Genomic DNA, 21455 nt, shown 5'->3' on the forward strand with positions numbered 1-21455 from the left:
GTACAGGTATCGGGGTGTGGCCAGCTGGGTTCAGAGCAGTGGCTCCATGGGTTCGTGTAGGACGGGGGATGGACAATGGGTGACAGTGATGGAGAAGGGTGGAGCCCGCCACAGGACACCGACAGCTTGGCCTTCTACAGACACCCTCTCCTCTGCTCAGAGAGGCACCCAGACATCTGCCTGGCCTGGGGCTGCCAGGGAAGTGGCCTGGCTACTCAAGGGGAGAGGCTGCCAGATGTGAGTGGTGTCTACCCTCCATCTGTGAGGGGTGTCTACACTGGATCTGTGAGCAACATCTACAATGGACCAGTGAGCAGCACCTACACTGGATCTGTGAGTGGTATCTACCCTCCATCTGTGAGCAGCCCAGCGGCCATGAGCTCAGTGTCTGATGTCTGCCTACCTGCCCCCATGGCCACCTCGCACGGCCCAGGCCAGGACCTTTCCCATTCCAGCCAGCCTGCAGTGCCTCTGTGAGCTGCAATAAAAATTCCTAGACAGGTAGTCAGGAAGGGGCAGGCATGCAGGATGAGCCAAGAGGGGCAGGGCAAAGGTGCTGAGAGCTTGCCTGCCCCCCAAGGCAGGCCAGCGGGCTGGGGGAACCACCTCCTGGGCCTCCCCAGCTCCCCAGTTCTATCAGGACTTGAGACCTGGGGTCTGGAAGGTCTCTATCCTCCGGAAGGAGGCCGCCTCATCCTGGCCAGGGCCCCCACCTCCCCTGAGGGAGCATCCACACCTCTAAATGGTTCGGTTCCAGCCCTCAATATGGGGTCTTCAGACCACTCCCTCCACCGCCCATCACCAGCAAACTGGTTTAGAAATAGAAACACAGCTCTGGCGAACCCCAAGCCAGACAAGAACTTCCTCAACTCCCCCCAGGGCTTTTCTCTGCAGGGGATGAGGGTGGCTGCCCTGCGGTATAATCAGGGGTCGCACGCCCCTGCTGGGCCCAGCACCCCTGCTGGGCCCAGCGCCCAGACATAGCTGGGCCCTTTGCTTTCTGCCTCCCTCTCCCTAGAGCTGGAAAGGTGTGGGTGAGGCTGTCGTCATAAATCACAGACCGACCCTGGGAAACGGCATACCATTTCAGGCGCCTTACACGAAGAAGTTAACACACATACACAGGCCCCAGCAGCACGCGGCATCATGACCTAGGCAGGTAACTCAGACCTGAGCCTCAGGTACTCCTCTGTAAACTGGGATTGACAGCAACAGTCCCTTTACTGCATGAGAATTCAGTGGGGCCTGCACGTGGCACCCAGCAAACATTCACTTAAGCGTTGGTGTCTCCATCTTCAGTATCGTCCATTGCCGGGGGCTTCTCTGACCTGTCTGTCTCCCTGGCCCACGGCTTCCCAGCCCAAAACAGAACTTTCCTTCTAGTGACATGACCCCGTGACCTTGATCTCATAAGAATCAGGTTGGCCCTGACCTTCAAACCATGGGTGGATGTAGAAGGCCAAAGAGCTTCCATTCTGAAGGCAGGGCCATGAGTCAAACAGCCTGCCTGAGTTTTCCAGCTCCAAAGACCCCCATTACAACAAAGAGGACTCCCTAATATTTTTCTTTAAAAAAATATTCAACCAACTCGCTATTATTACTTAGCCTCGTCTTAACAATAACATCCACGGGCTCAATGATGTGCTTGCTACATTTTTCCTAATAGACAGTCATGTAAGTACACAGCTCTGTGTCATCTAAAACGTTCTCATTGGCTACCGGTTTGCTTTGCGTCTGTAGAATTCTTGGAACCTACACAGTAGAGTGGCTATCACAGAAGTGGGTTCAAGGGGTTGCAGAATCAACTCATTTAATTATTATCCAAGTGTCTTTGGGCAAGTGACTTCTGTTCTCTGAGCCTCAGTTTCAACATCTATAAAATGGGTCTAGTAATGGGAGCTTCCTCAGGGGTTGCAGGCAGCACAGTACCTGGCACATGGTAGGCACTCAGTCAAAAGAGAAGCAAATTATATGTCCTACGATTGCTCAAAGGTAAGGGCTATTTGCTAGCACCCCCATTTTACATATGAAGAACCAAGGAACAGAGGCCAGAAAGATGGTAAGTGACCGAGCTACGGTTCTGAACTGGCATCCTGACTCTGCTGCTATCCTGTTCTGCTTCTGAGAATGCTACAGTCGAAGGTCAGCCTGCCAGCCCTACTCTCCAACAAGAATGGGCCAGCACCCATTCCCACGCTGTGCCCCAGTCCCTGGGACACCCAGCTCCATTCTGAGGTCCCAGCCAGTCGTCAGCCAAGAGGAAGGCAGGCTTGGTGCTCAGCGTCTCTGAGTAACCAGCTCCCGAGACATGATTCATACCTGTCTGGGGTCACCCACATCCTCATTCCCTGCAAAGGAATGCAGGCCAGGTGAGGCAAGCAGGCGGCTCTGGGACGAAACTGGAGTGGGCCGCTCCGAGGGCTGGGATCCAGCAGGCCTGGCACCAGCGGCTGGCAAGGCTGTGGCACAGGTGCCGGCTTTCCGTGGGCTCTGCTGCCACCCTGAGCCAAGCTCACTAAGCCTCCCTGGCCAGGGCTGGACAGATTCCCGGGTCTCTGGTACCTGTTGATGGGGCCCAGATTCAGATTCCAGAATGTTTTCCCCATTAAGGATCCTGTAATCCTACCAGTAGAGTCATTCCTTGGGGCCCAGCTTTGCCCTTTACAGCCCTTTTACCCCGTTTAAAATTGTCAGCGCCACGGTTCACCCATACGCTGGGAACTGACTTCCGATACTCACACCACATGGGTAAAGTTCAGTCATCAGGCCCAGCAGAATAAGCCGGACAAAAAAGTGAGCACGTGGAAATTTTAATCTGTGGCGGCTGAATCCTGGGGCAGGTACAGATTGGGAGGGGGCAGGGGGACTTTGGGGAGGTGGATGTTTCTACATGCTGAGGGGGGCAGTTACATGCGTGCACACGTTACCCAGAGCTCATCACACTGTACACATTAAGGCCCGTGCATTTCACTGTCTGCAGATTCTACCTCCACAAACATGTCACCGCGGGAGACACGCAAGGTCTAAGAGCTCACGGGACAAGGGTTGCACGTCAGGGTGACGGGCGTGTGCGAGGTCTTCCTTCTTCTCACAGCAGCCCTGGGGTCAGGTTACACCCATGTTACAGAGGAGGAAGGTGCGTAAAGAGGAATGAACGTGGAACCATTCGGGCATCAGGGACAGGAAATCCTTGTGTCCAGAGCAATCCACCTCCTGCCTCCCACCTGTGCCTGTGTTTCCTGCCTCTCTGAGCTTCTACCCCCAGCCTCTGTCCTCAGTCGCCCAGGTTACTGCATTCAAGGCACCCCTTCAAAGAAGCAACTCTGCCCTCTGCCCCCTGCCCCCCAGGTGCAGCAGAAAGTCACAGTCAGTAACCATGAACAAGAGGACAGCACAGCTCTGGCCCTAAGCCCAGGTCCAGCTCATGTCTGGCCAGGCACAGGAAGCAACAGGCGTGTTCCGGTGCCCAGGGCTGTCCTGACTCTGCTGAAGCCTGGTGCCCACCCGGCCTGCCCCCCTACACTAATCGCAGGCCCCTGGGGGCCACTTCTTGCCCACCAACACCAGGATGGCTTCCCATCTGGCCACTGGCAGCGAGGCCTCAGGTTGCTTGGGTTTAGAAGCATCTGTCAGGTCATTTTTAGGGCCAGGAAACAATTCTGCACAACACTATAATGGTGGTCACGTGACCGTGCTTCTGTCAAATCCTAGAGGTTGTACAACAGACAGTGAACCCTAATGGAGCAATACAGGTTCAACTGTACCATATACCACCCAACCCAAGATGTTAACAGGAGCAACTGTGTGCGTGTGGTGGGGATATGGAAATTCTATCCTTTGTGTAATTTTTCTGTAAACCTAAAACTACTCTGAAAATTAAGTCTCTTAAAAAAAAAAAAAAAGTGGGGTGGGGGGAAGACCTGCTCCGGCACTCAGCAGGCACTCAGCAGAACGGGCAGAGTTGGGGCTGTTGGTCTCTGAGCCAGAAACCAAGGATGGTGGCAAGTGCTCACCTGCCCAAAGGTGCTGCAATTCAATGAAGACACGCCCACAAGGTGTGCAGCCCTGCCCAGGTACACAAGCCCCCGTAACTGGCACTGGGAGTTGTTACAATGATCACATTATTGTTGGTACTCACAGGTCAGAGCCAGAGGGCTTCGTGGCTGAAGCTGGCCTGGGTTTCACCTTTCCCTCCACTTTTGTTGTTAGACGCCACTGATTGATTCGGACTCATGGCGACTCCACATGTGCAGAGTAGAAATGGGCTGCACAGGGTTTTCAATGGCTGTGAACTTAAAGAAGCAGACTGCCAGGCCTATCTTCAGAGGTAACTCTGGGTAGGTTTGAACCACTAACCTTTCAGCTACTAGTTGAGCTCTTAACCATTTGTGCCACTCCAGGGCTCCTCCCTCCCCACACTAGACCTCAGCTCACCCACCTGCAAGCAAGAAACTGGGGCCAGCCCAGCGGGGCTCCACCTGGCCGCTCACAGCAATGACCCGGGGTGACTTGGGGAGTTTCAGGGACACCGATGCCTCCCCAAGGTCAGCTGTCACAGGTCTGGGCGTCAGATTATAAAGTCCCAGGTGGACTGAGAAGCAGCCAGGATGGAGAATTGAGGCGTTTAGACGGGGACTGAAGAAGGTCGCTTGGTCCTAATGTTCTCCAGCTTCCTCTTCATCCCACTCCCTGGACCCCCTCTTGGGGAGCCCTGCCCAGCGCCCCACATTCTCCAGCTCCCTCCTCACCCCACTACCTGGACCCCCTCTTGGGGAGCCCTGTCAAACACCCCACAATCACAGTGACCCCTCTTTCCTTCAGGTGCACCTGGCACTGGGTGATTCCTGCTCTTGCGTCCCTGAGCCATTGATCCCCGCGTGGTGACCTTTCCAAGAAGGGAAAATGGGGGGGGCGGGGAGCCAGCTGGACAGGGCAGCAGGCCTGGCAGGAAAAGTCCAAGAGCCCAAAGAAAGGACAAGCTGAAACCAGCTGTGCTCCTAAGCCAGGCGACAGGTGGCTCTGAGGCTGGAGGACGGTGGGCTCATCTCGCCCGGAAAAGGCAAAGCACAGGTGCCGGAGTCTAGCAGCCCAAGTTTGAATCCTGCTCTGCGCCTCGATGGGGGATCTCTGGCATGTGCCTTAGCTTTGCGGGTCTCCATCTTCTCATGTGCAAAGCGGGTTGCCACAGCACCTACCACTGTCAGCAGGGGCTGGAAAAGCCACAGTCACTGCAGTGAGCCCTGAGACAAACAATCAAGTGGACAAAGATGCTGGTCTTTTGGTACTCAATCCCTAAACACTTGGCAACCTCCCAGACTCTGCCTGCTGCTCTTGTTCCTGAACCCCACAGCCATTCGATTTTGACTCTGGTTCTCACTAGAGTATAAAGCCATGCTGCAAAGTGCTCAGGGGAGGGCTCAAGACTTCCATGGGAAGAGGCTGTCAGAATACAATGGAGGCTCCTGGCACATTTGAGTCTGTGACCCTAATCTTGAAGACAGACAGATGTGGTAGTGTGGGAGGACTGAGCACTATCATGGGTACAGCCCTTACTCTGGACGGCAGTCTTGGTGAGACCCTTGCTCTTGGAATCGAGCTCACATATTGCCTCACTGAGGACCACAGGGGTCTCAGATGTCTGCTTGGGAGGGGCTCAGGTCTGCCATCTGAGGGATGGGGGTGGGGGGGATCACACAAACAGGGGTGGGGCGTCCTTAGAACTCAAAGAAGGGGCGAAGCAGGTGAGAATCACACAGAGACGGGAGTCCTGGTGGCTCCAGGCTGGTGCAATTTCTTCAGCTGCAGTTTTCTGTGCCCTCGTTGCTCTCCCAGCCAGCCAGTTCTCTCCACTGTCCACTCCAACTTCCACCATCAGGATTACCTGTATCCTGATGGCCCCCAGATCTGATCACTTGGGCTCACTCTGAACCCTGGCTGGGAGGCACCACCTTGACAAGATCTGAGCTCAGCAAGCATGGATGCTGCGATTGATTAGCAATGTCTGTCAGGGACAGGCTAGGGAGTGCTGGTACGAATGCTGCACACTCAACATCCCGGATCTATACCTTGAAAGCCACAGAGCAATTCAATAATGCTGGCTGGATTCTTCTCTAAAGGGTTACCGACACATTTCTTTCCCAGTGAACTCAACAGACATCGACCTGCACACACTCTGCCTGGCCATGGAGCTTGGAGCTGGAAACCCAAAAACACCGGAACCAGGCCTCCACTGGGTTATGCGGGGACGGCAGCGGAGTCTGCAGGAAGAGAATCAACTGCAGAGAAGGCGACTGACTGCAGGAAAGAAAACACCTCCCAGGAAGAAAAGTCTGTCAACCAAACCACAAGTGGCTCTCGGCTTAGGCACTAGCAGGCAAGGCCTAGATTTACAGGACAATTGAAAGTTAGACTCATAATGAGACTTCTGGGCAACGTGGCAAGCAACGCTAATTGCTCTCTAGATGGGAAGATGGTGACAATTTTATTTAGGGCCAAAAGCAACTAATAAAATTAAGCGAAATCAGCAGCAGCACCTCAGTACACACGTTGCAGAATAAAGCAAAGAGCTAACGACCCTAACGAAGTAATAACTGTCACTGTCGGGGCAACAGAGAATGGCAAGTGGCCCCCTTGCATTTGTTATTAGATGCCATCGAGCTGACTCATGGTGACCTTATGTATTATTCGTTAGCTGCCATCAAGTCGATTCCAACTCATGGCGACCCCATGTGTGCACAGTAGAACTGTGCTCCCCAGGGTTTTCAATGGCTGTGACCTCTTGGAAGTGGACTGCCAGGTCTTTCTTCCCAGGTGCCTCTGAGTGGGTTCAAACTGCCGACTCTTCAACTAGTAGTGGAGCGCCTAACCATCTGTGCCACCCAGGGACTAACTGACCTTGGTATGAGAATATTTACACTGTTCCGTGACGGCCCCTGTTCAGATACTATATTAAAATACATTCTCCGCATCCCTGGTTTAGCGACTTAAAGTTCCCCTCCAGGTGTGGTGGGGCATCTGCACATCTGGGCCAGCTCAGAGATCAGGGCCCACAAACACAGGGTGAGGTACCCCCGAGACAGGCGGGCACTTAGCTGTGATCTAGCATCAAGATGAACAGCAGCGAAAGGAGCAGTGTTTAAGGGGCTGGCTGATGTTATTTAATCAGCTGTGTTCACGGTTGACACCATCTTCATCATCTCAATACCCCCACCCCTTTCTCCCATACCATAAATAGATTAGAAAAAATAGTGGCCTCCGCTGGCTGTGACCCCAACGGCGGCGCAGCTCGGCTGGATGAATCACAGCTGGCTCACGGCCGTGCGTTCTGAAGTTGACTGAATGATATCGAGGCGGCTCAGACACCCATAAATGAATCACGCCTTCGGCAAGACCAAACCTTTGGCTTTTACAGACACCAATTACAAAGTAGAGAGAAAAGAACAAAGAAATTACTCAGGGTGTTTGCACAAAGTTGATTCATACGTTTACAGAATTATTACCGACTAAATTGTTTTTAGGAAGGCGATTAGCACTGTGAATCTGATATCAGCCCGGCGAGTGGGGAATTTGCAAAGCGGGGCAGGGGCAGACTCCAAAATCCTGCAGGGCTCCCTGGGAATGGGGTGGACCCCCACTTCATGCTTTACCTTCTGGAAGGTTATTGGAGGGAGGCCTAGATTACACGCTTAACGTGTATAGCCACATAAGTGATTTAAAGGGAGTATGTCTATACATGGAGTCCCTGAGTGGTGCAAACAATTAAAGCTGCTAACCAAAGGTTGGAGGTTTGGGCCTACCCAGTAGCACCTTGGAAGAAAGGTCTGGAGATCTGCTTCTGAAAAATCAGCCACTGAAAACCCCATGAAGTGTACAGAGATCAAAATGTATTTGTGGTTGCCTGGGATGGGCGGGATGGAGGTGGAAAGGAAGAAAAGATACTTAGGGGACACTGTGCTTCTGTGAAGGGTGACGGGAAAATTGGGAACTAGTTTGTGGTAATGGTTGAACATGGTGAGCTTATTTAATGTCACCGAACATACTCACGAAGATTGTTGAAACAGCAAATGTTTTGTTATGTATGTATTTACCACCAAACACACACACACACAAAACAAAAAAACCTCGTGTGGCACAGTTCTACTCTGACCCACATGGGGGCACCATGAGTTGGAATCAACCCGACACCAACTGGTTTTTACGTAAAGACAGAGTTTTGGCAAAGTCTTGGTATGAACTTTTTATTCCTGAAGTGGGGCAGCTGTGACACAATACGAGGATCCTTCCCTTCTCTGATGGACTCTGAAGCATACCCCCAACCACCACCAAACCCTCACGCCACCTCAACTGCCGTCCACCGGAGGCTTCAGACCACACTGACTGCAGTGTGGCTCAGGCTGACGGAGAAGGAGCATCTCCTGTGGCCACTCACAAGCTCTGAGCCTCCCTAATGGCAGGGTGGCCTCTGGCGTGAGTCGGCCCGCGGGCTGTACTGGACCCTGGACTGACCAAGCACCTGAGCCTTCCTTAGAGTTTGCAGCAGGCCTCAAACTCAGGGATGTCCAACACTAGAGAACCAGAGACCCACACCACCCCAACACTTTCCAACAACAATAGCACTTAGCATCAGGGTTGTCATCCCCTCTGCCATTTACTGAGCACCTACTGTGTGCCGAGCCCTGTGGCAGGTACCATACGGACTGCTTAACCCCTGCTGTGCAGCAGTTATTGTTGTTTGGGGGACTGTTGTCGCTGTTAGCTGCCGTTGACTCAGCCCCCGGCTCATGAGGAGCCCAGGCACCACAAAACAAACACCATACAGTCCTGCACCATCCCCATGACTGGTTGTAGATAGGGCCATTGTGACTCAGGGTTTTCCCTGACCGATTTTTGCCGAAATAGATCTCCAGGCCTTTCTTGCCAGTCCATCTTAGTCTGGAAGCTCTGCTGAACCCTATTCAGCATCAGAGCAAGAAGCAAGTCTCCATCGACAGATGGGCGGTGGCTGTGCATGAGGTGCACTGGCCAGGAGTCGAACCCAGGTCTCCTGTGTGGAAGGTGAGAATTCTACCACTGAGCCACCACTACCCCCACGCAGGAATTACGAGCCTGGTTTATAGTCAGGCAGCAAAGATCAGGAGAGTAAGCAGCTTACAGAAGACCACACAGCTAGCAAGAGGCTGAGCTGAATAAAACTCCAACTCTCCCCCCGCCACCTCCCCCTACAGCCGGCCTCCCTCCCCACCCCAGGCAATCTGGCCTGGCTGCAGGCAAAGCATGGCGACTCTAAGATGACCCGTGCGTCCCACCTGAAGGAACAAGCAGTCTCCTTTTGCCCAAATTTGCTGGGAAATGACTCAGCTCCCCACTGCCCTTGGGTCTGAGGACAGAGCCCGGGACACCTGACTTCACCTCTTGGGAGATCCCAGGACTTAGGCCTGGGCGGCACACTTGCGGAGGCGGGGTCTCTTAGTGGACCTCGGGGATGCCTCCCCAGCTGGGTAGGTGGAATTCACATGTTTTATGTTCTTAACCCCCACCTTCCCAAAAAGGGATGGCCAGTATGCCCTCCTGGGGTCAGTAAGGACCAACAGAGAGCATCCCATCCCCATGCCCACGTGACCCGCATGATCTCCACTGACCGGCCCACTCTGTGTGCCCAGCTGCCACGGGAGCATCAGAGGAAACACAGGAGCACCACCCACACCTGTTTACTGAACGCCTGTTGCTGTTGTTGTCGGGTGCTGTCCAGTACATTCTGACCCATGGTGACCCCATGTGACAGAGAACTGCCCCATAGGGTTTCCTAGGCTGGGATCTTTATGGGAGCAGGTTGCCAAGGAGTAGCTGGGTAGATTCGAACCATTGACCTTTCAGTTGGCAGCCGAGCACTTAACCACCACCTACTCTGTGCCAATAGGTTTTCATCCACCCAAACCAAAACTCAGCGCGGCCGCCACCTCCCCCCAAAAGCTTCTATTAGGAACAAAGGCTATGGGACAACTCCTCAAACCTTCAAAGGCAATGTGGTGTTCTCGAAGCCAAGTGAGGGCTCCGCGGTCTGGGCTGTATCTGCCTGACTCAGCGCTGAGGGCTCTGGAGGAAAAGGGGAGGCATTCCAGAGGGGCAGGGGTTCTGAGTCAGCTTGCAGAGGCCGAAAGCAAACTTCATCCAGCATTCAGATCCCAGAGCCACCGGGGCTTTCAAACTTGTTACCAAATAATTAAAACTCTCTTTTCTGCCAGCAGAGCCATTCCCAAACCCACAGATACGATAATAAATGGATTGAGTTGAAATATGGCAGGGCAGAAAATAAAATCAGCCACACGTTTCCCAATGCTTCTGAAATCCTAGTAAGTTTACTGCAGACACCAAGTCTAAGCCAAGTGACCCACCCTTTCTTCCTCCCACCCACCCCCTGCCCCCGCCATGAAAACATTAGAATTCTCTGGAACACGAGGGAGATCTGATCACCAGCAGTTCTGAAGTGAAGGTTGCGTCCCTGCAGGCTAGGCTCTTGGCTGTGCTCAGCTGTGTGGTTCTCCATGTCACATCTGAGCAAACGCGCACACCACGGTGGGTGCCACACGGGTAGGGGAGTAACTGAAAAACACCCCAAGTCTGCAGCCAGCGTGTGCAGGAAGGAATCTCTCTGGAAACTCTCCTTTCCCTGGCAGGTGGGTTTTCATCCTTTAGACGCCCTGATAGTTGTTGTAGTTGGCTGCCGTCAAGTCAGCCCCCGACTCACGGTGACCCGAACAACAACGGAACAAAATGCTGCCCAGTCCTGCGCCATCCCCGTGATGGGTTGGGAATAGGACTACTGGGATTCATGGGATTTTCATCAGCTGAATTCTGGAAGTACATCGCCAGGCCTTTCTTCCTAGTCCATCTGAGTCTGAAAGCTCTGCTGAAACCTGGCCAGCATCACGGCATCACACAATTCTCCACGGACAGATGGGTGGTGGTTGCACATGAAGTGCACTGGCTAGGAATCGAACCCAGGTCTCCCGCGGGGAAGGTGAGAATTCCTCCACCTTCCAATGCTGCCTCATTTAGAAGCCCTGGTGGTGCAATGGTTAAGGGCTCAGCTGCTAACCAAAAGGTCAATGGTTTGAATCCAACAGCCGCTCCAGGGGTGAAAAGACCTGCTTCCATAAAGATTACAAGAAAACCCTAGAAAACACTATGGGGCAGTTCTACCCTGTCATGGGGTTGCTGTGAGTCGGAATCAACTCAGTGGCACACAACACACACACACAGATGCCCTCAAGCAAGGCCCACACTAAGGAGCCTCTAGCTCCCGTGGCAGTGCCGGATGACAAAGGGGAGGCCACACGATTTCCGCATCTGCCCTTTGTTTCAGCTTTGACACCTGAGGAGGTAGATGGTGGTAGGAGACTAAGGCACAGCGTCCTGCCGGAATTAGTGAACACTTCCTCAGAGCACTAAAAATACTTAGTGCCAAATGTGCTTTATGGGTCTTGGAAAACTGTCTTGACAACCCTATGAAGTAGATGTTACGCTTCTCCCCATTTTACGGAGGGGCAAGTAGAGGCTTAGGAACGATTCTGCCCCTTGCCCAAGGTCACACAGAAAGGAAGGATTTTTAAAAGCCACACCCTTGACTGCATCTGGTTCCACCTACAGTCTTCTAGGTACCTGCCCACCTACCTTCCCTTGCCTTGTCAAAGGAATAGGAAGTACCTACCAGGTGCAGGGCTTAAGGAACACAATGAACAAAGCAGACAGGTCCCCTGTCCCTTGGTGCCTGATGACCAGAACAGCACAGTGATGGCACAGCTACTTATACAAATATCGAATGACCTGTGAAAGGTGGGACGGGAAAGCCATGGGGTGTCCTTGAGGTTAACCAGTCTGGGGCCTGCCTGAAGGAGGCTTGGGGAGCCCATTTCCCAGAAATGAACTCATGTTCTCTTGTCTGTCTCCTCACTAGAAGGGCGGCTCTCGGAGGGCAGGCTGTGTCTGTGCTGTTCCCTGACGTTCCCCAATAGCTGGAACAGTGCCGGGAACAGCGCCTGGAACAGCAGCTCGAACAAGATCGTTAAAAAGAAGCAACCAAACCCACTGCCGTCAAGTCAATTCCAACTCACAGCGACCCCATGTGTTACAGAGTAGAACCACTCCATGGGGTTGTCTGGCGGGAATCTTTACAGAAGAAGATTGCCAGACCTTTCTTCTGCAGTGCTGCTGGGTGGGTTCAAGCCCCCAACCTTTAGGTTAATAGCGGAGTGCAAACCGTTTTCACCACCCAGGGACCTGGAGCAGGGCAGTAGGTATGCAATAACAGCACTGAATGAATGAGCACCTTAAGGGTGCCACACGCCCCACACACGTCACCTACAAAGTCTAGATTTTCATAACCACACCCTGGCCAGAAAGATGGTGTGTGCAGACTCCAGGTGGCCTGGAAGTCACACAGGGGGTTAAGAGATGAGGTCCCTCTGGAACACTTCAGAGCCACTCACCAACCTTCCATCACCTCACCACCTACAGGTACTGGGGGTACATGAATGGGCTGGAGATAAGAGACACAGGTCCTCATGCAGCCTGACAGGACACAGGCTTTGGGGAGAAGTTTTCTGTGAAAGGCAGCCAGTGTCTCACCAGAGCGGAACAAACCCTGCTTCCTCTGAGAGGTGACCAGTGTGTTAATGTCCTTCCCCAACAAAGGGGCCAGCTCGGGCCTGCAGCCTCGGGACAAAATCTACAATGCCACTGCAGCGTGAGTGTGCAAAGAAAACATGGGGGCTCGGGGTCTGTGGGCGTCACGAGGAGGAAAGCACGGAGGAGTGGGCTGTGGGGCAGGAGCTTGGGTTTGAATCTCAACTGAGCACGGTTTCCTGGCTGTGTGGCCTGGAGCAAGTGACTCACCCTCTCTGATCCCATGTTTGCATCTGCCAAATGATGAGAGCAAGAGTTGTTTTGAAGACTGAAGAACATGCGTCACTAGTACCTGGCACATAACAAGTGCTCCATATCCAACTAGGAAAGGGAGCAGAAGCAAAAACCCATCAGTCACCCTGGAAACGGAAGAGAGAAGCCGTTCCAGGGAGGCCCAAACCTTCCCAGGCCCATCCGGGGATACTGGGTTTTTTCCCCAGCTTGGTGACTGACACCAGACCCTGCAGAGACCTCAGGTACGATGTCACCCTAGGCAAAGGGGAGGCTGGGGGTCACTGTAAGTGCTCTGGGTTGTTGTGGCCTCAGGAAGAGGCCCAGCCCCCCTTGGCGAGAAGGCAGGGCGGGGAGGGGGGAGGGGATGGGGATGCAGGTGCTTGGAGGAGAAATCAGACGGAAGGTTAACTCCCCACCCAACCCACGTGGAAAAAAAAAGATCGGGGCCTTTCTTTTGACCCCACGAACACTCACTTGTTAAGAACTTAAATTGATTTAAAAAATGGGTGCCTCACAGTGAGTCTGTGTTAATGACGGTGAAAGGGTTTGGAGCAGGCTGTCGAGGTGGTACAATTGCCGAGTGTAACCAGTGCCACTAACTGCCCACGGAGAAATAGAAGTGAAGTAGGTCTTGTTGTATATATTTTCACCCCAAATAAATAAACAGTAACTCTAAAAACGTTTGCAGACACCAAAACTACCTGTTTAAATAGAATGACAAATAAAGCACATACGAATAATTACAGATAGTGATAATCACAGGGCACCTGGAACCTTCCCATGCGTCCCCACTTTCTGCTCCTGCTGGCCGTGAATTGGACCCCCGGGGGGCATCTGGACATAACCTCCTTCCGGGGTCTGCGTCCATCAAAGCCACCGAGGGATCAGGGGCACCCAGGTGGCAGAATCTAAGGACCACCTGGGGCTTCTTAGCCAAGGTCAGCCGTGCTGGGGTTCTGTCAGCCAGGTCTGCGGGGGGCCTGGCAGCGACAGGGACAAAGTCATGGTTCCTGATGGGCCTAGCCATTCCCAACATACCCTGCCAGTGCCAGCACCCCGGCCCAGGACGAGGAAATCTTTGCCCGGTGAAGGTATTCTCATTGGGCAGCATGCCACAGAGTGTGAGCGCTCCTGGGCAGGAATGACGGTTGGGTCTAATCTGCCCATGCTACTACTGCACCCCATGAACATTCACTGTGTTGGACACCAGGCTCCACACTCTCCACGAACGACCCCTTTGGACACACACAACAGCCCAGCACACTGGCGTGATCGTTAACCCCATCTCAGACAGGACAAGGTACTGGTGGTGCAAAGTGACACATAGCGTGTGTGGGACCCAACTAAGGTGCCACCTCCGGACCTCCATCCCCTCAGCCCCCCAGACCACAGCACACGAGATGGCCCCACAAGCTGAGTGCCTGTAGCCATGTTCTGTGTGGCCCTTGAAGTGAGAAGGCAAAGGGGCTGCCGATATTTTTAAAAACCAGGGGTTTGACATGAAGCCTAGACTCCCAGCTTCTCTGGAATGGGCAGCCCTGACCCCACTGAACCCCGAGGCAGTGGTGGGCCCAGGGTAGCCATCCCACGAGGAGGTTAACCACAGGCGACACCAGAACTTCGGTGTACTGTCCTGAACCATCTCTCCCGGCCTCGGGAAAAACCCGGCCCAGGGCAGTGCCACTTCCATCTCTCCAAAGGGCAAACAATGGCAAACTGGGTACTCCAGCACGCATGCCTCCCCACACGTGCCCTGAACCACGCATGCACACACATGTGCACTCATGCACACATGGGCCCTGGGCCTCCACCCCTTGGCATGAGGCCACACAAAAGTCCGAGGCTGGCAGGAGTGCAGAGGTCAAATTCAGTTGGTAAGGGTGGCTTCTCTTTGGGCAGGATCCCTGCGCTGAGCTGCCTGAAAACTTTCTCTCAGGGGACAGGTAACACCTGGAGAAAAAGCCTTGCAGGCCTTCTGGTTTGGGCCCAAAGGCCAGCACCTGCCTCTCCAACAGCTTCTTTTCAACAACTGGCCAAACCCTCAACTTTTAAAAGCCCTGGCTCTATCTGAGATGGGAGGAGAGTGGGCCAGGCCTCCAAGTGTGCCTGAGGTTGGGAGGGGAGTCAGGTAAAAAAAGGTGTCTCTTCTGCAGGCCTTTCTAGCACCATTTGGATGCACCCCACACACACCAACAGCCTCCCTCTCCTGGGCAGCTTCACAAACCATTCAACTTCCCTTTTCCTTTCTGGAAGGGAGAGGGAATACATTCACACAACTCGCAGGAGTGTCTGTGCACGCAGAGTTTCCCCTTTTCTTCTTAAATGTGCAAAAGCTTTAACCCTTCCCAACCCAAAGAGAAGCTGGCAGGAAAGGCAGAAAGGTGGAGAAGCTGTGTGTGCACACGTGTGTGCCTGTGCAGGACCAATGAGTTCTTCTGCGTCTGACACACACTAAGCGCGCCCTGACCCTGGCTCACCTGGCAGTGTAGCTGCCTTAGCCCACAACTCCTGGGAGGCTGGGGCCAACTGGACGTGTTGGCTTTGGAATTCCTGACCTGAAACTGGAGCCACGAAACTCAACCTCCTTATTTCACAACCTGAGACCCAGGCAGACAGAGAACCTGCGGGTTCAGAGTCTCAGCTGTGAGGGCCCAGACGCGAAATTAGCTGGAGCTCAGCAAACCTATTTAACCCAAATCCTGAAATATCAGCTTTCACTGACACCTCTCCTTACATGCAAATCCAAGATGGAAACCCAGCTCTTTCTCTCAGCAGGGAGCCCTGATCTTTCCTGCTGCAAAGTACACAGTAGGTGCTCACTAAAGGCTGAGTGAGGTGGTGCCTGGCACCAACGTGGAGAGTGACCACAGGTCTCTCTAGGGCCCAATTCTGAAGGGAACTGAGGGGCTTCTCCTGGCAACTCAGATGCTGCTCTCTGGCCCCCAAACCTGGGGAAACCAAACACTGATTAAAACAGCAGTTCTCCACAGGAGGTGATTCTGCCCCTCGAAGGCACCTGGCAATGTCTGGAGACACTTGTGGAGGTTAGAACTGGAGGTGCTCCTGGAATCTCGTCGATCGAAGCCAGGGATGCTGCCTAACACCCTACAGGGTCAGAAGCCCCCCCATCCCCCAAAGAATGAGCCAGCCCACCACATCAACAGAGACCTTGGATTCAAGTCAGTATTAAGTGAGTCAGTGTATGTGTGCCAGCCAAACCATGAGAAACCAGGGTGTCGCTTGAGTTTCCAAAAGCCAAGGAAGGATTGAGAATATTTGTTTGGAACAGGTTGGAGAAGAGAAATCAGGGGCCCGGTGACTCTGGCTAAAAAAAACTGTCCCTGCAGATGCTGTGCAGAGGCGAGAGGTGGGCCAGGGCAGGGGCCCTCCCAAAGCCACCAGGAAACGCTGGCCACAGGCGCCAAAAGCTGTCCAAAGGCACACCTAGCATCTGTCTGCCCCTCAAGTCTCAAAAGGGCACCAGAGAAGATGGTGTAACTTCTCTGAGACATGGCGGAAATGGACGAAGAGAGAGGCAACAAGAATGCCAAGTAAACACGTGCCAAGAGGAGTCTTTTCCTCAAAAGTAGCCACAGCAAGCTCGTCAGCTGTCACCTAGCGGGTCATCATTTGTGCCTCCGTTTGTAATCCCAAACCCCAGGCTTTTTAAAAGAACGGTGTATTTTCCTTGGGGTGTTTTTGGGTGCTGTGGATTCCCATCAAACAGTCTTCCTCATCCCGACTCTCAAGCTCCGGCTCCTGCAGTAGGATAAAGTAAAACCAAGCCCATCTTGCCAGCTTCCTCACAAAAGACCCAGTCCCCACGCTCCCAGGTACAGTGGGGAGGCTGGGGAGCTCCTCCAGCCCCAAGCTCAAGGTGGACCTGGCTCTGAGGCCCAGAAGAAATAACCCCAGCCCCGGCTCCAGGTGCGGTGGGGACCTGGGCAGGGCTTTCCATCGCTGATGTCCCCATCTGCAACCTGAAGGTGTGCACCCGAGCTCTCCAGGGTCTGAAATCTGGGGCAACTGAAGACCACAGTGGAACCTGTACCATTAACTCCCTAAGCCAGACTTCCAGAGGGGCAGAGGCTATGTCTTGAAAGAAGGCAGAAGTTTAGATTCCAGTCATCATGGTCTCCTTTTTCAGATGAGGAAACTGAGGCCCAGGCTGGCTTAAGGGACCTAACAAGGTCACTCTCCCTTTGCAGAAAATCTCATAAATCAGCAGTCACCTCAACACAACCCTGCAAGCCAACTCCCAAGCCTGTCTTTAAAGTTCTGGCCGTAAACAACCCTCCACAAAAGCCCTTGAGTAAAACATACAGCAGCCTTCCTTCCTTTTTAGCTTGACAGAAACTCCTGGAAACACAGGGTTAAGGGTTCAGGTTAAGGGTTCCTAACTTGAACCTTTCTAGGAAATATGATTAGCACTTGCAATAAAGTTACTTCATACCTGCATTTTTAACACTGGGTGCCTCCCTGCCTTCCCGCTTTCTTCCAATTAAGGGCCCTGTTTTAAGAAATGGACTGAGTACAGTGGCTGGGGCCAGCTGCCAGCCCGGCAGGCCGGGGCTCCAGGTGCTAATAACCTCGAGGGTACCTGAGGCGGCACACGCAGTGCAGGCAATGGATTTAACAAGGTACTTTGGGGTCAGCCCAAACATCATTAGGGCCGATTAGCTGAAGAAGGGACAGAAATAAGAACGAATAATTTTGAAGAGTCCTGAACAGCAAGCTGGGACGAGGAGAATACTGGGAACTGCAGCCAGCCCTTGGAAGGACCCAGGTGACACAACATGGACCCCTTGGGCGGGAGGACAGCACCGAGGGTCCTTAACCAGCAACCCACCTAGCACAGGGAAGGACTGCAATCACTTCCTCTCGAATTTCATTCAACTCCCGAGGCCTTTGGGAATCAATCCGGTTTGATGTGAGTCAATTCCGCAAGCGCTAGCTCTGGGCAGCTCACCTGGCACCTGGCTGGGCTGGCGCAGGGATGCTGGGGGAGGACAAGGGGGTGGGACGAGATGGAGGGAATGACCCACCACGAGTGCCCAGACCCGCTGGCGGGCAGTCCTGGGCTATTTTTACCTTTCATGCTGCACTGTACAGGCTCCCGAGGCACACTGTAGCAGCCGCCTGCGGAAACTGGCTCATGAGTCACCCCGAGGCCAGCCTGGCGCTCACGGCCCCAGCTGGAGGAAGGCTGGCCCAAGCCAAAAGAGCTGTGTGCCCCCTCACCTGGGGTGCTTGGGGGAGAGGATGGGGAAACAGGCTCAGAGCAAACGGTCCCCAAAACGGTGGGCTGGGGAGAGGGTATAGACTAGAAGCCAGACCCCAGGGCGGTGGGGTTCAGTTCCCCACAGAACCCAAGGTCCACCTGGGTGGGTTAAAAGTGAATGAAGTACAACGGCTTAGCCATCTCAGCTTCTCCACGTACATACAATACAAAATCTCCCACTGCCCCGTGGCTGCCAGGACCCCCAGGCACCGGTGGTCTCAGTGTGCCCAGCTTGTCAGCTCCAAGCTCCCCACCTTCGACCCACAGCCTCTTACACGCAAGGCAGCACCAAACACAAACAGCCCAAACTTTGACTCCTTTGTAACCGCTGTCCCAGCGAGACCCAGCCAAGCTGTCCAGACAGGCTATTTATAGGCGCGCCGGGGACACAGACACACAATGACACACACTCGGTATCCACGCTCGGCCAGACGCACCGGCCCAGAGCCCAGAACCCAGACACCGGAGGTAGAGTCCCCAGACCCGGCCCAACGCAGGCCACAACCCCAGAGACGGCGCACATTCAAAGACGCACCCAGACCCCAGCACAGAGACACACAGAGACCAGAAGACTCAACGGAAATACACTCCAGAGGCAGACCGCGACTCAGACACACAGCGGGACGCAAGGCGACCCAGACTACACAGACACAGAGCTGCACGAGATCCAGACCCAGACAGACACACACTCCAGAGACTTAGGAAGACCCAGACTACACAGACACAGCCGCACGAGACCCAGACACAGACACACACTCCAGAGACGTACCGAGACCCAGACCACAGACACGCACACTCCGCAGACGCAGGGAAACCAGATCCACACTGACCGAAACAAGCAGCTCCGCACTCCCCAGACACACATCGGAGCCCCAGACACACACTCAGGGGCCCAGACACCTCGCAGGCTAGACAGTGCCTCACACGCCCCCCCTCCCCCCGTCCGAAGTTGATAAAGAGCCGGCCTAATTGCTCCATCGCAACCGTCCCGGAGGGAAATAAGATGGAAACTTCACCGACCCGTCCGCCCCGGGCCTCATCGCCGCGCGGCCCCGGGTCCGAGTGCCGGCGGGCGGGGCAGGGCAGCAGGGCCGTACCAGGCGCCCAGCGCCGCGGGACAAAGCCGGGCCGGCCGCCAGCTGCCGCGACCCGGGAGGGCGCGCTCGGGGCGCGGCGGGCCAGCCTGCGCGCAGGGCGCACGGCCGAGGGGCGCGCACGGCCCAAGCCCCCGCCCGCAACCGCCCTCGTCTCGGGGCCCGAGCCCGACGGGGCCCCAGGGAGGGCGCGGGGTCACTCACTGATCTCCATGCTCTGGAACAAAGAGCGTTTGCAGTTGCACGTGCAGGAGACATTGGGCTGCCCGGCGGCGGCGGCGGCGGTGCTGTTGACCCCCATCAAGCGGTGCATGGACGGCGCGGCGGCGCGGCGCGGGGCGCGGGGGCGGCCGGGGGGGGCTCCGGCCGGCGCCCGGCGCTCGGGCCCCGCATGCAGGAGGCGCGCGGCGGGGAGGTGGCCCCGGCTCGCCGGGATCGGGCGCCGCCAAGTTCCCGGGCGCCGCGGGGCTCAGTGCGCGGGGCTGCGCTCCTCTGCGCCCCCCGTTCGGCCCTCGGCCGCCCTGGGGGCGTAGGCAGGGCCCGCGAGTGGGGTCTGGGAAATGGGCTGGCAGCCGGGGCGCGCGCTGTCGCCGGGGCTGAGCCTCTGCCGCTGGTTCCCCCCAGCCGAGCGCCTCCGCCGCCGCCGCCGCCTCCTCCTCATTCAAGTCCAAGGAGATCGGGTTTCGCTCCGAGCCCGCGGTCGGAGGCAGGCAGACGGTCTGACGTCAGCGCTAGACGGGGCTGCTGGTTCCCACCGCGCGGGGGCCGGGGAGGGGGCGCGCGCTGCGCCAATCCTGGCCGAGGTTCCCCCGTACCCCCTCCCCGGGCCGAGGGGCGGGGAGACGGGCAAAGGGGCGGGCCCTTAAAGGGCCAGAACGACGCAGCCCGCGTAGACCCGGGACCCGCGCCTCAGAGACTCGGGGCCGGGGGATCTGCTTGGTGCCCTTCGGTAGTTGCGGGTGCGCCCCTCAGTCCGTGACCCAGGCTTCTGGGGACAGCCTGTCTCCTAAGAAGCAGGAGGCCCCCGGGGGCTCAAAAAAAAAAAAAAAGAAAACTATGGCCGTCCAGTCTATTCCAGCTCTTGGCGACCTTATAGGACAGTACAACTGCCCCATAGGGCTTCCAAGGCCGTAAGTCTTTGCGGAAGCTGAGTGCCACATCTTTCTCCCGCGGAGCTGCTGATGGGTTCGAATCTCCGATCTTACAGTTCACAGCCGAGCGCTTTAACCACTGCGCAACCAGGGCTCCTTCGGGGGCTTGGGGAAGGGGAAATTGGAGAAAGGGAGTAAAAGCCTCTGATTACTCATTACCGGATTTCGCAGGACACTGCAGGTCTGCAGCCCCGCTGTGGCCCTCACCACTGCGCCCCACCTCCCACCCCAGCTCACTTTAACCCGAGCGCAAGAAGGTCGCCTTGTAAAGTCCTGAACTCGCATAGACACGCCCGGGGCAGCTCCGGGAAACGCCCGGGCTCTTATCATGTAAATGCCTGTCGGGGACTTGAGTACTGTCGGCCGCCCCAGCCGGCGGGGCCCCGGGCGAATCCACACCCATTGTCTGCAGCCCCAGGCGCGGCTCCGGAGTTCAACCGGGGCGGGGGGCGGGGGGGGGGGTGGCGGGGGCGGTGCCGGCGGTGCTTTTATTTCATTAAAAATTAAGTTATAATCACACAAGTGCCACAAGAACACATTCTCCTTCCTTAAAAAAAGTATTAAAATATTACCATTAAGCCCCCCATCCCTGGCTCACCTATAATCTCTCTTAAGAATTCCGTGTTCCTCCTGGATCCTCTCCTACATTTCTATTTACCAAGCACCGACAGTATGCCAGGCATATTCCCGGTGTCACAGCCTGACACCAACTCTGTGAGGCAGGAAGGTTATTATTCCCATTTTACAAAGCGGGAGACTGAGGCCAGGCAGCTAGGTGGCTTGCCCAAGATCACACAGTCGGGGAGGGTCCTGAGCGCCAGCCGTGGCCAGGCTTCCCGTCCCTGCCCTTGGCCCCTGCCTCTTATCCACGCTCCCCCGCCCCCCACACAAATTTCTAGTATTTAATATCGACAGATTCGTTTGAATGCTGGAGTTTTAGTAATGAACGAGGATTCCTTTTGTATTCAGGAGGAAAAAGGTTGTTTAGATTACTGTTATTTCCTTTGACAGCCT

At 55.1% G+C, this 21455-nt stretch overlaps 1 protein-coding gene across 1 annotated transcript in view; it reads right to left on the reverse strand.

Annotated features, from left to right (window-relative positions):
- PMEPA1 (prostate transmembrane protein, androgen induced 1) overlaps nt 1-19603 on the reverse strand; it is a 65166-nt gene extending 45563 nt beyond the window's left edge. The window contains exon 1 of the mRNA XM_064276261.1: nt 19495-19603. Within this exon, the coding sequence (XP_064132331.1) occupies nt 19495-19603 (109 nt within the window). The remainder of the gene's footprint in view (nt 1-19494) is intronic.
- Between the last annotated feature and the right edge of the window lie 1852 nt (nt 19604-21455).

The sequence above is a fragment of the Loxodonta africana genome, chromosome 24, assembly GCF_030014295.1.
Source record: "Loxodonta africana isolate mLoxAfr1 chromosome 24, mLoxAfr1.hap2, whole genome shotgun sequence".
Classification (NCBI taxonomy): Eukaryota; Metazoa; Chordata; class Mammalia; order Proboscidea; family Elephantidae; genus Loxodonta; species Loxodonta africana.